The following is an 18964-nucleotide window of genomic DNA, read 5'->3' on the forward strand; positions in this document are numbered from 1 at the left end:
ATCGTTTTGATCCATATTGCCTACCTCCCCTATCCATGGAATCAAAACAACTGCTTTCAGGGCCCTTCTTAGAGATTCCCTGCCCCAGCTACCCTACTCATGTGCACATGCACACACACACACACACACACACACACACACACACATGTACACACACAAAGCCTTCTGGGGCCACTTCAAAGAAGTTCAAGTCAGGACACCCAGGTTCCAGCCTTCCTCATTCTGCGGCAGTGACCCAGGGGGAGTACCTTCTACCTCCAGTTCTCAATTTTCCAGAGGGAATTGGAATCCGAAATTTCAAAAAGCCCGGGTGCCTAGGTGGCTCAGTCATTGAGCATCTGACTTCAGCTCCGGCTAAGGGCATGATCTCAGAGTTTCTGAGTTCGAGTACCATATCAGGTGAGCATGAGTGGGTGTGCCCCGCCTCTCTCTCTCTCTCTCTCTCTGTCTCTCTTTCTGTCTCTCTCCCTCTACCTCTCTCTCGGTCCGTTGTGGGATTCTCTCTCTTGATCCTTGCTCACTTGCACTTTCTCTCTAAAAAAGAAAAAAAAAGCACCCTTCCACCCCAAACATCTGAAATGCTTGGTAGTGCTTTTGTGGGAAACTTAGCTGGGCTTCCCCTTAGTAGGGGCTGCCCAGGATTTCTCCCACTGGTTGGAATTAGCCGTGTATCTCCACCACTGGTCTGTGAGCTCCTCCAGGACTGGGACTGGGTTTTATTTATATTTGGGGCTCGAACCCACGAACCACGAGATCATGACCTGAGGTGAAATCAAGAGCCTGACACTCAACCGAATGAGCCCCCCAGGTGCCCCTGGGACTGGATTTTAGTATTGGCTGTAACTCTGGCTCCTGGTAGAATCTGAAATGTCCCAGGGGCTAAATATTTACCGTTGAATCACTTTTTCCCCTTTTCATCTGAGAAAAGATGCTTCCTTCCACCCCAGGGCCCCCTGAGAGACAGAAGAAAGAGTCATAAAAGTTTATTATATGAAAGAACGAACATGGCTTCTGTACATCTATTTACAGAACAGACAGACATATTTACAACCAGGTGGAGGCCTTGGTGTCCGGCAGGTGCCCCGAGAAGAGTGAGGAGGTGTGAAGGCTCTCTCCTGGCTCGAGCACAGGGCACCTCAGCAGGAAGGGGAGAAGCAGAAGCTGGAGGGAGGGAGAGGGTTCCGGTTCTTCCTGAAGGGAGACTTGGCAGGCATGTAGCAGGTGGGACGGAGCCCAGGGCCCATGCAGGACCCTGGAAGTGCAACGGAGATCCTGGTTTGGGCCCAGAACATTCTTGGGCTGATCACAGTGTCTCTGGGGTGCTCTGGGGAAAGGTCTGTGCCCCCTCTGTCCCTGTTGCTGCCCGCAGCTGCAGAGGGGAGGGGTCCGTGGGGGTCACAGCTCGCTGGAGCGGACAGCAGGCTCCAGTTTGTGGGACAGGGCAGTGAGGACCTTGTCGAACTTCTCATAGCGCCGGGCCTGGTTGCTGCTGGCGCCCTGGCTGCCCCAGAGGAGGCGCATCTGGAACTCAGTGCTGAACACCTCCAGGAGCTCTGGCCGGGCCTGGAACCCTGCAAGGCAGGGCACAGAGGTCAGGGGACTACCATCCAGCTGGGGAAGGCCTGGGGCTCCCGGGCCTTATTCCTAAGGCACCTCCCCCAGCTCCACCAGGAATCGAGCAAGGTTTACTGATGAACATGACCACGTGTGCCATGTATAATTTTTAAATCACTAGAAGAGGGGCGCCTGGGTGGCGCAGTCGGTTAAGCATCCGACTTCAGCCAGGTCACGATCTCGCGGTCCGGGAGTTCGAGCCCCGCGTCAGGCTCTGGGCTGATGGCTCAGAGCCTGGAGCCTGTTTCCGATTCTGTGTCTCCCTCTCTCTCTGCCCCTCCCCCGTTCATGCTCTGTCTCTCTCTGTCCCAAAAATAAATGAACGTTGAAAAAAAAATAATAAATCACTAGAAGATAAAAATATTAATGTTAATTTGGGGGCATTTTTCTTCTCCTTTTTGTATTTTTCTGTAAGCTCCAAAGTTCTTTCTAAGAAACGAATACATTTTGCGAGTAAGTTTTTGCTAAGTAAAAAAAAAGAAAAAAAATTTGTTCTCTCTGAAAAAGAAAAAGGCAGGAAAAACAAACACCAAAATATTCTCCCCACTTTCCTCTGGATAACTGTGGGTGATTTTTGTTTTTATTTCCTTTTTGCTCAGTTGTAATTTCCAGTTTATCTACAGTGAAGTTTCATGACTTAAATCATGCCTGAGGCAGTAAAAGATTGCTTTGCAAACAACCTTGTAAAGCAGCCCTGTTAGGATATCTACTTCACAGATGGGAAGACTGAGGCTCAGAGAAAGATACACAGCTTTGGTGCTCTTTGAATCATCTCTATCCCTCCACCCGCACCGGATGCCTTCTGCTAACAGTTGAACTGATAAGTGAGTGAAAAACGGGTAAGGAAAAAAAAAAAAAAAGAGGGAGTGGAGCAGGCAAGAGGGATGGAGAAACGCAAGTGGACGTTTGGAGGAAAGGGGAGAGCAAGTCCGGTGGAGGGAGGCCCGGCTGGCAGGACCAGTGACTTTCTCGCCACCCCCGCCCCCGCCATTCGATCGGTGACTCACCTTGCAGCTTGACCTCAGCGTTGGTGTGATACAGGCCTCCGTGGTGTGCCACTGTTCGGGCAGCCTCCAGGTGGGCCAGGATCACCTCCACACCGTGCTCTGTGCTGCCCCAGGGCTCAGGGCCCTCAGCGGGGGCCGAGTCACATTCTAGCAGAGTGATGAGCGGCAGCACATGGGGAAACGTGGTGTTGCTCAGCGGCGGGCCTTCTGCAGGGAGGGAGGCAGGTGCTTAGAGACCTTGGAGGCCCCACCATCCGCTCTGGTCCCAGGTAACAGGTGCAGCAGGGGGAGGGTCTTCCTGGGGTCCCTGACTGAGCCCCCAAGGCTCCCGACTCCCAAGGCAAGCCCCTCCTTGTGGATTCCTCCAGCTGAACCCACTGCAGCCTCGGCACAGCCCAGAGGGCCGAGCCTGGCCCTGGCTGCGGCACACACAGTCGCCAGGTGCAGAAAGTGAGCACAGGGAGAAGAGCCCACACTGAGCTCAGTCAAGCTCCCATCATCCACATTGTGAGAGTCTTTGCCGGCCCAGAGAGGGCTAGAGCCTGTCCAAGGTTACACAGCAAGGCGGGGGAAGTACCTTTGCCCTCGTTGAGGCTCTTGAGAAATGGCTTGAGCTTCTTCTCGTAGAGGATGGCACCCTCTGTGTGTCGCTGCCGAAGGGTCACCCATGTCTGCTCCAGCCGGGCAATCTGGGGAGATCAGACTGTGAGCGACCAGCCAGGAAAGGGGCCTGCACGGGCCACAGGCCACCCTGCTGAGTGGACACCCAGATATGGGATAATAATTATTATCACGGTCACCATTCACGTATCAGGGACAGTGCTGGCTGCGTTTCACAGTCTCTCTTGAAGCCCTTGCAACAACTCATTTTACGGATGAGGGAACTGAGGCTCAGATAGGGAAATGACTTGCCCAAGATCATTCCAAAATTAAGTGGCAGAGCTGGGAATTGAACCACGGCCTCTAGGACCCTGTTGTTCCTACTGACTCGGCACAGGAGAGCAAGTGTAGAGTGTGGATGAGGTTTGGGCTCTGAAATTAAACAGATCTGCTTCAAATCCCAACTTTTTCAGTCTCTGACTGTGTGACCTCGGGCAAGTACTGCTGTGCCTCCGTTTCTCCAGAAGTAAAATGGGACAATAGAGGCACTTACTTCACAAGATTGTTTTGAGGAATCAGTGCTTGTAAAGTACTCAGTGTAGCACCTAGCATATATTAAGTGCTTGCTAAATGATAGCCATTTTATATTTATTCTTGAAATTCATTTAATATTTGTCACTCATTTTACAGGTGGGTAAACTGAAGCCCCAAGAAGGGGAAAGACTCGGACTCAGTTCTCACAGTTACCTTTGCACAAATGCTGCCTAAAAGTCACAAAGTTCTTCCTGATTCAATGTGCAGTCATCGCAAAGGATCGTATCCCAGGGCTCCTCCAAACAGCGACTGCCTGAAGCCCAGCTCGAGATGCACCCCTCTGTACCTGAGCCATATCCAGGGCGCCCATGACCGCAGCGAAGCTGAACATGTTGCCCATGGTCCCCCGAAGTTCCGCCGCCAGCTGGATGGTCTTGTGCAGAAGCGCTGCCCGCTCCTCGGCGGAGCCCGTGCAGCCCAGGATGTCCACGGCCAGCATGATGGACATGGTGTGGAACCTGTCAGAGCCGCCAGGTCAGAGGGGAGGGGTCCTGTCACTGCTTGTGGTTGGGCGCCGAGGAGCGGAGGGGGCCGAGCCCAAAGTGACAGGTTGGAAAGGGTCAATGAGATTGGGGGCGTGGCCAGAGCGAGGGAAAGCAAGCCCAAGGGCTTCTGATTGGTCAGTATAAGTCAGGGGTGGGGCCAGAGGCTTTTGAGCGCCAGGCTGAGGGGCTTGTGATCGATCAGCGGAATTCACCCGGCTGAACAGATTTGGGAAAGAAGAGTAGCTGGAGCTGATGGGCGGGGCCAAGGCTCGTGGAGTGTGATTGGTCAAGAGGGCGCAAAAGATGAAGCCGGAGATAAGAGGACTCAGTCTTTTGGGAAACCAGAATTGCTTGGAGCTGGACCCCGAGAATGGATAGAGGGCGTAGCCAGAATCCATGGGAGCAGGGCTGAGAGACTCTGATTGGCTAACCAGCCAAGCAAAAGGGCCGCGAGGTAGCCCAGGGTTCCCCCCACCCTCCTCGAGTCCTGGAGCGCCGGTGCTTGCCTTACCTTTCCAGCAGGTCTAGTCGTAGCTGCCGGCCATGGGGGAGGGTGAGCAGCTCCATGCCCCAGCGGACTCCCATTAGGGTCTGCATCTCCTTGGTAACGCCCAGTATCCTAGCAACCTGCAAGGACGCCCAGAGGGCTGATTAATTTCCTGTCGCGGCTGGCCCAAGCCATCTGGGAGTCAGAGAGCTTTATCTAGGAGGGCAGCGTGGCTGGGAGGCCGGGTTTGAATTCCAGCTCTAACCCTCTGCCACGGAGCAAATGAACCTCATTTTCACGGAAATGAGGGACAAACGGGAAAATGCCCAGAGGTGTTTGATCTGTGCTAGAGGTGACCAGGATACTCTTATTCCAGAAGGCAAATCTCAGACCCAGGGAGGGAAAGGGCTTGTGCAAGGTCACACACTGGGCCGAGAACCCAGAGATGCTCCCTTCACGCCTAGTCCTCTCCACAGGGCAATATCTCTACCCCCCTTTTCTTGCTTCCTGAGCTCAGAGACCAATGTGGCCTCCAAATGAAGTAATCAGTGCCCCCCCCCCAAAAAAAAAAACTTCAGAGGGAGAAACTGAGGTGCAGAGAGAGTCTGGGTCCTTAGATGGTCAAGATTCATTCAAGCAAAGGCCCAGGCATTGACAATTTAGGAGTCTAGGTTATGAGTTTTGCTTATTTTGTCCACTAGGGGGCATGGGGGCTGGTAGTCTTGGCTTCTACATTTTACATTCCCGGGAACAGCCAGGCTGACTCTTAGCAAGCTGAAAAAGTGCCCCAGGGAGCCATACACCGCGAACTTTCCCCACTGCCCAGTTCTAGTGCCAAACTGGAGGAAGCAAGACTATCTTGTTTTTTGTTTAAAAGGAGAAAATGAAGGCGCAGAGAGGTAAAGTGATCAGCCCAGAGTCACACAGCAAGTAAAGGACAGCTGTGAAACCAGAATCCAGGCCCACTAGCTATACTTGGGGAATTTAGGGGCCAGCTCCTCACCACCCCGACCTCTGTCCCAAAGCCAGAGGACAGAGGTGTTCTCTCTGCCCCGGTGCTCACCCAGCACCTACCAGGCAGTCAACTTTGGTGACGTGCCGGGCCAGCGTCCGGGCATCCACCTCTGCTAGCAGCTCCTTGACCTTGCGCAGGAGGCCCACCTCCAGAGGCCGGTTATCCTTGGGGATCAGTAGGGACTGGAAGGTGGCTGGGTTGAACGAAGAGGTGGCTTCCACAATGGGGACCGTGAAGGCCCTGCCCCAGTCCCCCTCGGGGGCCCCATTTTCTGACAGTTCCTTTAGCCTCTCCCCGTAGCTCCTGGCCTGCCGGCTGGAGGCCTCAGCTGCTGCCCACTCTCGGCTGCCACGGACAGGAGGCTGGAGCTGGCAGTAATGGCCAGAGTCCGGGTCACTGTAGCTGCTAAGCGACGGTGATGGGGAGGCCTTGCAGAGCGTGTGGGAGGGACTGGCATAAGGGCCCTTGTCCGATTCCCCAGGGGGCTTTGGGGCACTTCCAGGACACAGCTGGGGTTCACTGGAGCGGCGGGTGACAGGGGAGGCAGGCAGCGCTGTGGCAGAGGGAGCTGCAGGGGCGGCGTGGACACGGGTCACTGCGGGGAGATAAAGGGAGAGAACTAGTTACCAGGGCTCCCCATCCAGTGAGGTTCTACCCTCTTCCCAAAGGACAGGCTCCATCCACCCTACAGGGGTGATGCCCCCACCTCCCTGCACCCAGGCTGGGCCCAACAGGCTCTGGCAAATGACCGGGCCTCTATGACGCTCTTAAGTCGTCTGGACCCCAGGAATTCACACGCTCCTACCCTAAGGCTGCTGCAGCCTTGGGGAACCACTGAACTACTTGGAGATTTCCATGACTCAGGGATGCTAATAAGCCCTTGCTGGGAGTTCACTGTGTGGAATTATTTCTCAGGGAATTAGCACTAATGATTCATTGAGGACACATGTGCCAGGAGCTGGTGCCATGCTGGCAATACCCTGGTCAGCCACAGCAAAACCACCGTCCAAAATTAGAGGTGATGTATATTGAGCTCTTACTCCCTGCAAGATCCTTCTTTGCACAACAGTCCACTTAACCCTAACATCCTGGGAAGCAAGTATTTTCATGATCCTCATTCTACCACGAAAACACTGAGGCTCGGGGAGGTGAATTGATCTGCCTGAGCTCTCCTACCCAGCAAGGGATACGGCTGGGGTTTAAGTCCTCAACCCTGGATGCTTTACACTGCCATGTTGCTTAGAAAATGCCCAATAAATAATCTGTGGCAAGGAATTTTAACTTTTGCCCTCAGGGGAGTTGTTTTGCAGGGAAGTTTGTAGTGATGACAAGTCCACGGGCCTGTGCTTAGGGAGGGATTTGTGACACCCTGTGTAGACCACACTGCACCAGAGCCCCTGCAGGCAAAGGTTCCTTCCAGAACGCCCGCCTCCCTGCACACTTTGCCTGCCACGTGGACAATATGCACTATGGCCCGTGGAAAACACTCGTTTTTTACCTTCAGAAACGAAGTAGTGGCATGTGTCTGCAACAGGAATTTTCTTTATATCAAAAAAAAAAAAAAAAGGCACAGTGCTCTGTACTTGCTGCTCAATTTTGCTATGACCCTGAAACTGCTCTAAAAAAATTCAAGCCTATTTAAAAGGAAAAAAGAATGAATGAAAGAAAGAAAGAAAGAAAGAAAGAAAGAAAGAAAGAAAGAAAAAGGCACAAGACTAGCCTGTCTGAGCCAGCCATTTGGAAGCGAGGATGCGTTAAGTCCCAGCCAATGCAGGGCCCGGTAGGACACCCTACATGTGAAAGGCGCTTGACCCGTGGGGGCTGAGTATTGCTGTGTAAGCCCACTTCCCAGCATTTGAGGCCAGGTTCAGTAACACAGCGAGCCTTTAACAGGCTTCACTGCATTCTGGAGAATGCACTGGAAACCTCTTCATGCACAGTGCCTAGTGCCCAGTAAGGGCTCAACAAATCACTGCTGAATGAATGAGCCACGGATATGTTTTGTGTGTCAATATCAGTAGTTCTGCTGGCTGGTTTTTAGTGTAAATTCTTACAGGGCATCATTCTCAGCAAAGAGGTAGAAACACACACACTCACACACTGTAACGGAAGTCATCAAAGACGGAGCACACGTGCACATACGAGGTCACTCCCACTAGATCCCCCCCACCTGGCCCTCCCCCTCCAGTGGCCATACCAGTACTGTAGGCGGGGGAGCTGGGACTCTCAGAGATGGGAGACATGGGCGAGTGCAGGTCTGGGATCTGGTCCATGCTGAGGGCACAGTTGCGGATGGATTCCCGGGGGTGGGGCAGTGATGTGCTGTGGAGCAGACACCTTCATGAGCAGAAAGCCCAGAGGGCAGAGTCCTCAGCTGGCCTTAGGACTGTCACCTCTCCCTCCATCCTAGATTGACTGAACTTCAGAGGCAGAAAAGGCTTGGGGATTGTAGAGTCCAACCCCCCGATTGGCAAATGCAAACCCGAAGCCCAGAGGAGGAAGTGTTTGTGCAGTCCACCACCCACACAACTGCTCTCTTCCCGGAGAACCTTGCCCCCACTTGGAGAACTGTCTGGGAAGTAGGCCTAGCAGAGAGGATGGGGGGCCTAAGGGAACTACGCCCCCCAGCCTGGTACCTCCTCACTGCTCCCACACTATGTTCAGAATGCCAGATCCTGGCACAATTACGGTCACTGGTTCTAAACCACAGGCAAAGCGGCTACTGCCCAAAGGGTTTCCAACCAGCAATTTCTTGGCTGATGGCACCCAGCGCAGGCCTAGGGAGATGGGACCCATGCAGGTGCTGGTGGCACAGGACGGCAGGTCTCTTTGCCAAAGGCCGGGGAGGCCATAGGAATTAGGGGTATAGACTTTGGAGTCGCGGACCTGGATTTGAACCTCGGTCTCACCCTTCTCCAGCAAGTGGCTTCGCCTCTCTAAACCTATCTCCTCATCTGTAACGTGGGTGTGTACACAGGAGCCAGCTCCTGTGGACATGGGAGTTGACGAGCCTGGGCACAGAGAGCACTCAGCACAGGGCAGGGTGCACACTGGGGTCTCAGGAATGAGTCGCTGCTGTGGCTTTTCCCGGCCTCGTCTCACGCCGCCCCAGAAGCAACCAGGTGTCACCAAAATGTTGTCGGGACGTCCCATGCCCTGTGCAGTGGTTTGCACACTGCAAAGCCCTCCGCTCTGATGCCCGCCTTACCCTAGGCAGGTGGGTGGGGAGGGGTAGCAGCGGTGGCAGGGACAGGACGGCAGCCAGGGGTCCCCCTAGGCCAGGGGGCTGAGTAGGGGCCCTTTATGGGCAGGAACGTGGTCGTGAGAAAGGAGGAGGGGCAGGGCCCAGAGAGCTCAGCTAGTCATGGCAGAGCTGAGGCTGCAACCGGCACCTGGCTGCCTGCAAACCCTTCGCTCGCCCTTCCTCTTCCTCGCTGCAGGAAGGACACTGAGGCTCCAGGACAATAATTCCGCCCAGTTCAGTGTGGCCGGGCCTTCTGTCCCTCACTAGCACTCTGATGACTGATACCCCGACTTGACAAATGGGGAGACGGAGGCCTAGGGTGGGGTCCTCGCTTACCTGGTGGGGCAGCCATCGCTACGGGTGACCTTGTCGGCGGTGAGCCCGTCAGTCATGGTGACGCTGCGCCGCTTCATGTGGCTGCCCTTGGGGCCCGAGGGGCTGGCGGGGCCAGCAGCCTTGCCACTGCCCTGGCCCAAGCCATAGCAGGCCTCCAGGTAGCGCAGCGGGAAGGTGCGATTGACGGGGCAGTAGATGATGGCCCCGCTCTGTTCGGACACAGCCTTGCGACTGCCCACGTGGTACCGCACGAGGGCGGGCACGTGGTCGAAGCTCTCCTGCTCAAACAGGTACTGGATGTGGGTGTAGCTCTCACCCGCCTTCACCACGACCTTGTTGATCTTGAAGTGCAAGGCCTGGTTGCGCCAGCGGCAGGTGAGGACATAGTCACCCAGGCTGGTGAGTGAGTCCCGGATGAGGAAGTCGCCATTGCGCTGCACCAGGGTCTCTGATACCTGTGGGAGGCAGTGGTCAGGCTGGAGTAGGGCAGGGGCAGGAGAGGGCCAGATCCAGGATCTGGGGGACACAGTGAACAGAGATATCTAAAGTTTGGGAGGGGGGAAGCAGTGACCCAGATTCAAGGGGGCGATGCAGTCACAGGCCCTGGGTCTGGTGCACAGAGGCTCAGGAATGGGAGGAATAACACCCTGGAATGTGTGTTACAGGGACACTGAGTCTGGGGGCACTGGCGGTCACACGATCTGAAACTCAGGTCTCAGACCTGCTCCTTCTTAGGGCCCGAGATGGACAGAGTGAATTCCCAATCCTCATTCCTCCAAGGACCCTGTGTTCTCACATGGCTCTGGGCCTTCATACCCTCCGGCTGCTTTTTCTGCCTGGACCAACCTTCCCACCCTGCCCACCTGATGAACTCTTATCCATCTTTCACTGGCCTCTCTCATCAGTGCCCCCTCCTCAGGGCTCACCCACATTCCCTGCTGGGCACTCCATTCTTGCACTTCCTCCACTGGGCTCTGACTGCCTACCCGTCAGCCCCCACCTCGGACTACCAGCCCTCCGGGGAAGCGACCACCCCTTTTCTCTCTGCATTCTTGGTGCCCAGCACAGGGCCTGGCAGAGTTGATGCTTGACAAAGACTGAGAGCATGGTGAGAGAGGGAATAGGTGACTATCAGCCTGTCTGTGCCTCAGCCCAGAAACTCAACTGTGCCAAAACTGAGAATCCTTGGCATTGACACTCACTAGCCAAATGCACGAGAGGCCAATGTATAGCCCCACAGGAATAACATTTAAAAGTAATAGTAATAACAACATTAATAATAACATGGAGTTTACCGCATATCAGACATCAAGTTTAAGCACTTTAATTCCCACAACAACACTTTAAGGTAGCTACAATCATTATTCTCCATCTCTTAGATGAAGAAACAGGCTCAGAGAGGTGAAGTGACTTGTACAAGGTCACACAGTCAGTAAATGACAGAGCTAGACCTCGTTGCCATCCACTCAGATTGAATCTACCAAGCAATGGGTCAGAGCCTATCTGGGCAGGGCTGGCCAAGGTGGTGGATGGAAGCATCTAGGGCTGAAGTCCCACCCAGGGTCCACTCACCTCACGGGGGATGCGGCCATGGTACCAGGCATGGCTGCGGAGATCTGTGCTGCTGAGTTTGAGTTCCTCCTCCAACTCCTTGTGCAGTTTCTCGGGTGAGGAGTCCAGGATGTACTTCTCCTTGGAGAACTGGGCAGGAGACAGCAAAGAGTTGGATTCCAGTCTGAAGCCCCCTTCCTTCTTCTCTCCCACCCCCTCCCCACCCCAGGTGAGCTGCTTCCATCCTTGGACCCTGGGAAGACTTAGGCACAGGTGCCAGAAAGGTCCTCACCCGTGAGTCCCTAGACCAGCAGGAATAAGGAAATCTCAATTAGTCCTACTATGTTCCAGACCCTGTGCTATGTGCCAGGAGTAAATGAGGTAATAAACAAACCAGTCCCTGTCCTCAAGGAAGCTCCTAGTCTAGGAGGGGAAGCAAAAGCGACATGAACATTTGAGCAGAATAAGGTCAGCACCACCGTACTGGACAGCGGCAAAGACCCGAGCAGCTTTTAGGAGGCAGAAGATAAAGTGTAGGCGAGGTAGAGTGGTCCAGGAAGCCTTCCTGGAGGGCGTGGAAACAACAAAACACTCATTCTGCACCAAAAACACCGAACAGATCTTGCCTTGGGAGAGGGAGGATTTCTACAGGTGGATCTGGGAGGTAAGGCAGCAGGTACGCAGGAAAAGGCATGGACAAAAACTTAGGGCTGGGTGGACGAGGATACATTCTGGGATGCTGAATTATACAGTGGAAGGCTGGAGGAGGCAGCTATAAACAGGGAAGCAGAGGCCCCCACACAGACATCTCTGCTGTCCTTTACAATTCCCAAAGCCCTTTCTACCTTGCCGTCTCAAGCAATCCTGGCCAGATGGGGAAACTGTGGCCAAGCAGAGAAGCCAAAGGGCACTCAGTGGAGTTAATGCCCAGGACTACCCCCCTCCCACCTGCCAAAGAGAGAGACTCCTGGTTTCCTGGTTACTGTGGCCCAGGGTTGAATACCTAAGAGCAGAGGGAGGGGAGTTCCTGCCGCCAGGTGCACCCCCACCATGAAGCCCTGCCCAGTCCTGGCTGTGCCATGTGAGTTCTCTGGGCCTCAGTTTCCTCCTCTGCAAAATGGGCTTAATGACAGAACCTGCCTCATTGGATTCCAAGGATGAAAGGAGATAATACTCCAGAGGACCCATAGATGTCCTTGTCACTGTGAGGACATGTGAAATTACTTTCTCTCCCTTCCCCCAACTCCAGGCCCCAAAGATGACTGCTCTAGGATAGGTAGACTAACCCTGAACTGGCCAGGACAGATGAAAGGGACACTAGAGGGCCTGGCTTCGGTCCAGGTGACAGTCTTTCCCCAGGACCCCCTACTCACTGGGTCCAAGGGTCCTCCAGTCCACTCCCTGCCTTTTAAGACTTCTCAAAGATCTCAGAGCCTAACTCTGCAGCTCCATTCCCCACCCTTCTGCTCCCACACTGCCTCAGTTTATCCCAACCCACACTGCTCCCAAGACACTCTAATTCCCAGCTTCAGCGATATCTAGAGTCTCTGACGTCATTATTTCAACAATGATTAAGCCCCCATTCTGGGACAGGTCCCGTGCTAGGGGCTGAGGCCCCAAGGTCATCAGGACGGGTGACTTCTGCCTTAGAGGAGCCATGCAATTCCAGGTTTTCTGAATGTTTAGAGATGCACAGAGAGCTCTGGGAGCTAAGAGAGTCCCTCCTCATCTAGTCAGGGAGTAGACTCCCTGAAGAGGTGATGTTTCCACGGAGGCCTGCAGAAGGACTGGATGAGCCCAGCAAAAGCATCAAGGCAGGGTGCAGACAGGCAGACAGGTGGGCAGAGAAGAGCTTCTGGGAAGAAAGTGGCAGAGCCAAGGTCCTGGGGTGGGGGAAAGTTTCAAAGGGTCAAGAATGATGGGGGCAGGTGGGGCAGGGCTGTCAGGCTGCCGTGGGGGGCTGGAGGCCACAGAGGGCTTTTCAAGATTCAGTCTGCTGTGTGGAAAGTGGCTTAGTGCTTTCCAGGCAAAGGCAGGGGAGGGTGGGGCACAAGGGTGGGGACTGGGGAAAGGGTGTTTGTTTATGTAGCCTTTGACCGGGTATGGGGAAAGAGGGTGGAGGGGTCAGAGAGGATTTGAGATGGGGATCCTGGGAGGACAATGAGATACTCTCCAAGGTGAGAAAGGCAGTAGCAGGAGCAGCTTAGTGATGGGCACATGAAAACCTGGGCATTGAGAAGTGTGTAGGGCTCTGGGACAGATGGTGGGGGTCAGTGATGGTACAGGTGCTCAGGAAAAGACAGGTTCTGGGGATGGGAATTCTGTACATCCTCCTCCACCCCGGGTAGAAACTGATACCCCCAAAGGGCAGTTAGGCCAAGCACTGAACTGGGGTGGGGGTCCCCTCAGATACCTACGCTTCTGTATGGAGTTCCCTATTCTTCGGGGTCCTTGGTCTCCCTCCTTACATCACCCCACACCCTGGGGAGGGAAGACTGCGAGTCACAGGGGAGAGGACAACAGTACCCCAGCCTTCTGGAGTTCTCCTTGATAAAAAGCATGTAACTGAGAACTCACCCCAGTTCCGCAACTGGAGCAAGACGGACATGGGGCAACGAAGGGGAGCGGGTTGTGTGGTAAAGAACCTGGCCACCAGACTCTGCCCGCCACTGTGTGACCTTGCGCTAGTCATTTTCCCTCTCTGAGCCTGAGTAGCCTCATCTGTAAAGGGGGTGGGGGTGGGGTACTGGGATCCACTTTTTCAATGGTCACGGAAAGAATCTGGGGTAACCAACTTTGTCCTCCCACATACTGAGGGTGGGGAGCCCTCGGGTCCTTGTGCCCTCCTCCTCACTCTCGACTTGGGGGTCCCCAGCTCCCAAAACTGGGGGTGGGGGGCGGGGGGGGGCGTTGCGGGCTGGGGCGCGAATGCAGCATCCTTGAGCTCGGCGCACCCCTATTGGCCAGAGATGATCTCACCGCCTCCCCGCCTGCGCGCGCCTCATTGGCCAGTGCGGGGATGCTGCGCTCCGCCGCCGGCGGGGCCGTCATTCAGGCGGGCTCGGAGCGTGTGTGTGAGCCTCGCGGAGCGCAGAGGTGACGCGCCCGCCGTCCCCCAGGGGTCTCCGGAGGCAAAAGCGCAGAGACCCTCGGTCAGGGTCTTGACCCCTAAACCCCAGCCCGAGCCCAGCAAGCCCCCCCTCCAGCTTCCTACGGTCTGGCAACCCCAAGCAAGGCCATCCCCAGATGATGCTCCGCAGAGAGGCGGGGTCCGGGTCCTCCCCTCCACCCCCTTCCGTTTAACCCTTTCACCGCCGCGGCGCGGTCCCGCACTGCCCGGCCGGCTGGGCTGGGAGCCCCGCGCCCCGAGCCTGCCCTAGTCCACCTAGAGGGCGGGAGGGTGGCGGGCTCCCTGGCCCCAGCCCCGGCACCCGCAGCATCCCTTCAGCTTCGCGCCCCTCACTCAGCCTTCGGACCCCAGCCCAGAGCCCCCGGTACAATGGGGAGCCAGCCTGCCCCGGTCAGCCGCAGGGGCCGGAGCGCTCGCTGGAGGACCGGCAGGACGCCGGGGGACCGCAGCTCCCGGTACCCAGTGCCCCAGCTCAGCTCCTCCTGAGAAGGCAGGACCCGAACGACAGTCCCGCAGCCCCGAGTCCCGGGAGCGGCAGCCCGGACCCTCACCCTGCGGAGCGACTGGGCGCCCAGAGGTGAGGCTGGGGCGACCCCGCCCCCTCCCGCAGCCCCGGCCCCGCCAGACCCTGCGAGGCGCCCCCGGGCTGAGGCTCGCGGCCCCCGGGGCCCGGGGCGGAGCGGCCGGGGTCCCAGCCCGGAGCGCCTGGCGGGGACCGAGCCGCCCCCTCACCTGCACCTGCACGAAGGAGCCGCGGTAGAAGCAGCAGGCGGCGGCCGACAGGGCGCTCCACAGGCTGCACCGCTCCGTCATGGTGGGGCCGGGCGTCCGGGGCCGGGCCGGTGCGGGGGGCGGCGGCCGGCGGGGCAGGGGCGCGGGGACCGACCGGGCTGGGCACCGGCTGCGCGTGCCTCTCGGCGGCGCGATTACCTCATCGCCTTGGCGGGGGAGGAGCGGGGAGGCGGGGCGGGGAGACCCCACCCTCCGGCCGGCCAGGGGAGGGGAGGGGGCCATTGTTCCTCCCTCCGCCCGCCCCCCGCTCCCCGCCCCTCGCCCCGCGCGCTCCAGCCCCGCAGGGCTGCCTGGAGTCGGGGGATGCGGAGCAGAGGACCAGCCTACGGGGGCGGTCACGGAGGGGCAGCGGGATGGGGTGGGGATGCCTGGGCTCGGGAGGGGGTGGGGGGTCCTGCCTCCCCGACGCGCCGTACCCTGTACCCTTCGCTGACCCGGGGCGGGCAAAGACTTTGAATTAAATCGTATCCAAAGCCGGAAACAAACCCCTGTACGCGTTTGACCAAATCCTTTGTGGCCTCGGGGGAACCTCCCAGAGCCCAGGATTTCTCCCCTCTGACTCGGAATCAGGGACTCTGCTGAGAATTATCACCGGATGCTGATCTGACAGACTCTGGGGGTGCAGAGAGCCAGTAAGGCTCAATGCTTAGGGCACCAACCTGGGTTCACCTAGCAGTGCCCCCACCTCCACCCCACCATCCCCTCCTCTTGGAGCCCAGGTTCACTCATCTGGAAAACATACCTGTGCTGACCTCGTACAACCCTTCTGAGCCTCGGCTGAGTTGATGCACGTTAAGTTGCCAGGCATGAAGTAAGTGCTCAGTAAATGCATGCTACTATTTTCAAGCTTATTGCCGGGGCTTTTTGTGCTGCGATTAAAGAGAGTCATCGCCGACTCTGCATCAGTCAGGCCTAAGGTACAAATCCTTGTGACAGGCTGTGTGACATTAGGGATGTGAGTCCACCTCGCCGGGCTTCAGTTGTTTGATTCTTTTCTGCAAACACATCTGAAGCTCTGAGCAGGGAGCTTGGAGTTTTATGGTCTTGGAACTTGGGAACCCTTGCTTTAGAATCAAAGTATTCACATCAGGGTCTGAGAACCCTGGAGTTCCTTAAGCTGGTGCCTCGGGGCAGGAACGGACTTTTGGTAACTGGCTATTGATTTTACCACCGTCGGAGGCTTGAAGCTAAACCTAATGTTCTTTTGACCGCCCCCATTAGAGAACCGTTTAATCAGTTCCAGTCAGCAGGTATTATTTCTTTTATAATATTTTAAAATACATTTTTTTAGCCCCATACACTAAAGGAAAAATACAAAGTTAATAATCCTCACAGGGGTCTTACTACCACCAGTGATGGGGATCTCACTACCTTGCCAGGTGACTGAGAATTGTGGGCTGCTGAAATGTGTGCCCTGTGGGTCCTACCCACTGGCTTTGGTGCCAGTTCTCCCTAAGGCCTCTGTCCCTCTGCGGTGCAAGGGCTCTAGATAAGGAGCCAGGGCGAGATTCCCAGAGCAGCTACAGTTCAACTTGCTGCAGCCCGGGGCTGCACTTTCTGGGCTCACCCAGCTTGCCTTCTGACCCTTGCCCACACTCTTGCCTCTGCTTGGATCACTCAAGTGCCTATCTCTGCTTATCTTTGCTCCTTCTCAGCTTTTCCTCTGGGGACAGGATTGTGGTGAACATTCCTGGTCAACCCCAATGGCTTGGCTTCAACGCTTCCTCCTCCAGAAAGCCTTCCTCGATCTCCCGCTCCCCACCTCCCAAGCTCCCCTACGTCCTGAGCTCCAACAGCTTCCTTCACTGGTCACGAACACAGAGTTTTATAGGCAACATCTCAGATGATGGAATGTTCCTGAGGTCAGGAGCCAGGCCAGCCTGCTCTATTCCAGGCCCAGCAACCCTACTTACGGGGATGGACTCATTGAGCCCACAGCGATCCTAGGTGGGAGGAGCCTCTGCTACCACATAGGTGAACACTGAGGCTCAGAGAGGTGACCCACATACCCAAAGTCATGTAGCAAGTAAGTGGCAGATCTGGGACTAAAATTTGGGTCTGCTGGATTACAAAACAAAAGCCCAAACCACTCTGTATGATTTTGTCCTGGTCCCCATGTGGACCAGGAGCCCTTTGAACACAAGACCTGGACCTCCTGCCTCTGCTGTACGCTCCGTACTCAGCAGGCAGCCTGGCCCAGCGCGGGTGCTCCCGGAGGCGGATGGCCAAGGACTTTGTCCGTGGCCTTGGCATCAGATAAAATTGGATAGCAGGGGCGCCTGGGTGGCTCAGTTGGTTAAGCATCCTGCTTCGGCTCAGGTCACGATCTCGCGGTTCGTGAGTTCAAGCCTCGCGTCGGGCTCTGTGCCGACAGCTCAGAGCCTGGAGCCTGCTTCGGATTCTGTGCCTCCCTCTCTGTCTGCTCCTCCCTCGCTCAGTCTCTGTCTCTCAAATTTGAACTGCAATCTCAGTTCTGCCCCGTGGTAGCGGTGTGTGGCTGTGGGCAAAATCACTGTGCATCTCTGGGCCCCAAGTTTCCCAAGCGTAGATGGGTACACAGGAAGACCTTCCCTGCCCAGCGATGAGGGAAGAAGTCAAAGACCTCCTTCATGTACAGAGCTCATAACTGTCTCCCTTCCGGTGCTGGCAGCCAGCACAGGGCTCTGCACACAGTAGGCACCCAAGACGTAAAGTTACTCTCGTTATCATCATCGTCTCAAAACTGCATTCTCAACATTCCCAGCGCCCGGGACAAATTAAGTGTGTGGCAAACATGAGCTGCATCCGTGATGAAAACTGAGGCACCTTTTCTCGCTCCCACCTCTCAACATCAGCACATGCTCAGAGACCACGTGGGATTGGGGCTCCGCGGTCTGTGTAGGGAGACATCCTCCGGGCCCTGTCCAGCTGGCAGGTGGGTGGGGTCTGGTGGTAACAAACAGTGGGGTGTCCTGTGTTTGGGGCTGGGAGACAATGGCATGGGAAGAAGGTCCTCGGGAGTGAAACCAGAGCCCAAGCTCCGCACCGACCCCGGGACCCTCTCCTCCTGGGAACAGGCAGTGAGGTCCCGCTCCCAACAAGGCTCAGAAAAGAACTCTGCCCTTCATGGAACAGGCTCTGAGCTGTCCAGTGTCCCCTGCCCAGCCCCTCTTACCTTCACGTAGTCCCCGCCAGCCTCTGGTTCTCCAGCAGCCCTGGAAGGAGAGAAGAGAGCTGAGTGTGCCCTGCCCTACCTGGATCCCCAGCTCACCTGCCTGGTGCCAGCATCTGGCCCTCAAGGCCCCAGAGGGCTAATCCTGAAGCCAGGAGGGGGCATTGCAGCTGACAGCGCTCACTCTCCAGCTGTGCGACCCCACACAAATCCCCTTACCTCTCTGGGGCAGTGGTGGGCTGGGGAGGGGGGGTTCCTACCTGAGAACTGGGGATAATGACAGCCTCTGCCTCCCTGGGTTGTCGCCAGGACTCCAGGAGCTGATAAACGTTCCATACTTCCCAGATCACTGTCTTCACCCAGCTTCAGAGCATCCAAGTGTTCTCATCCCTCTCCACTCCAAATGCTGGTGGCCCCAGGCTGGGGCTCAGCCTCCTCTCCCCCCACCAAGACCCTGCACTCTCTTCCTGTGCAGAGTGGCCGGCTCAGCAACACAATGTGGTGCTGTTGCTGGTGACTGTTGGCTGTGGAATGGATCCCCCAGCCTTCAGGGTGGCTGGGATGGGACCTGGAGAGGCCAGAGGCCAGGAGTGGCTAGCTCTCCCAGGTGCCAGACAGATACTAACGTTCCTTGTAGGGGACGCTGTGAGCCACCTCCCCCGGGTCCTTGACCTTAAATGCCATCTCTTCTCTGATGCAGCCTGGAACTGCCCCTTTAACACCAGCCTCACAAACCCACCTGTCTCCTTAGCGTGGCCCCTTGGATGTCTGAAGTCATCTTGGACTTGTCTTATCCAAAGCAGGACTGTTGCTACCCGCCCCCTGCGGCCACACCCCTGCTCCCCACATCCGTTTCCCATCTCAGTTGATGTCAGCTGCACCCTTGTTGCTTTGTTTGGCAAGAAAAAATCTGCAGTCATCTGTGCCTCTTCTTCCACTCACACCCCACACCCAACCC

The 18964-nt window shown here is 56.3% G+C and overlaps 1 protein-coding gene across 5 annotated transcripts in view; it reads right to left on the reverse strand.

Moving 5' to 3' along the window:
• Window positions 1–967: 967 nt before the first annotated feature.
• SH2D3C (SH2 domain containing 3C) overlaps window positions 968–18964 on the reverse strand; it is a 30141-nt gene continuing 12144 nt past the window's right edge. For 2 of the 5 annotated variants that reach the window (XM_030293096.1, XM_030293094.1), the window contains exons 3-12: window positions 18010–18049; window positions 10955–11083; window positions 9383–9837; window positions 8000–8124; window positions 5862–6397; window positions 4812–4927; window positions 4102–4273; window positions 3199–3310; window positions 2622–2828; window positions 1396–1571 (exon numbers count right to left, since the gene is read on the reverse strand). In XM_030293096.1, coding sequence (XP_030148956.1) covers window positions 1396–1571; window positions 2622–2828; window positions 3199–3310; window positions 4102–4273; window positions 4812–4927; window positions 5862–6397; window positions 8000–8124; window positions 9383–9837; window positions 10955–11083; window positions 18010–18049 — 2068 coding nt within the window. Of the gene's footprint in view, window positions 1572–2621; window positions 2829–3198; window positions 3311–4101; window positions 4274–4811; window positions 4928–5861; window positions 6398–7999; window positions 8125–9382; window positions 9838–10954; window positions 11084–14795; window positions 15317–18009; window positions 18050–18964 lie in introns of those variants that run through there. The other 3 variants (XM_030293092.2, XM_030293095.2, XM_030293093.1) reach the window with 3 other exon arrangements.

The sequence above is a fragment of the Lynx canadensis genome, chromosome D4 (genome assembly GCF_007474595.2).
Source record: "Lynx canadensis isolate LIC74 chromosome D4, mLynCan4.pri.v2, whole genome shotgun sequence".
NCBI classification, from domain to species: Eukaryota; Metazoa; Chordata; class Mammalia; order Carnivora; family Felidae; genus Lynx; species Lynx canadensis.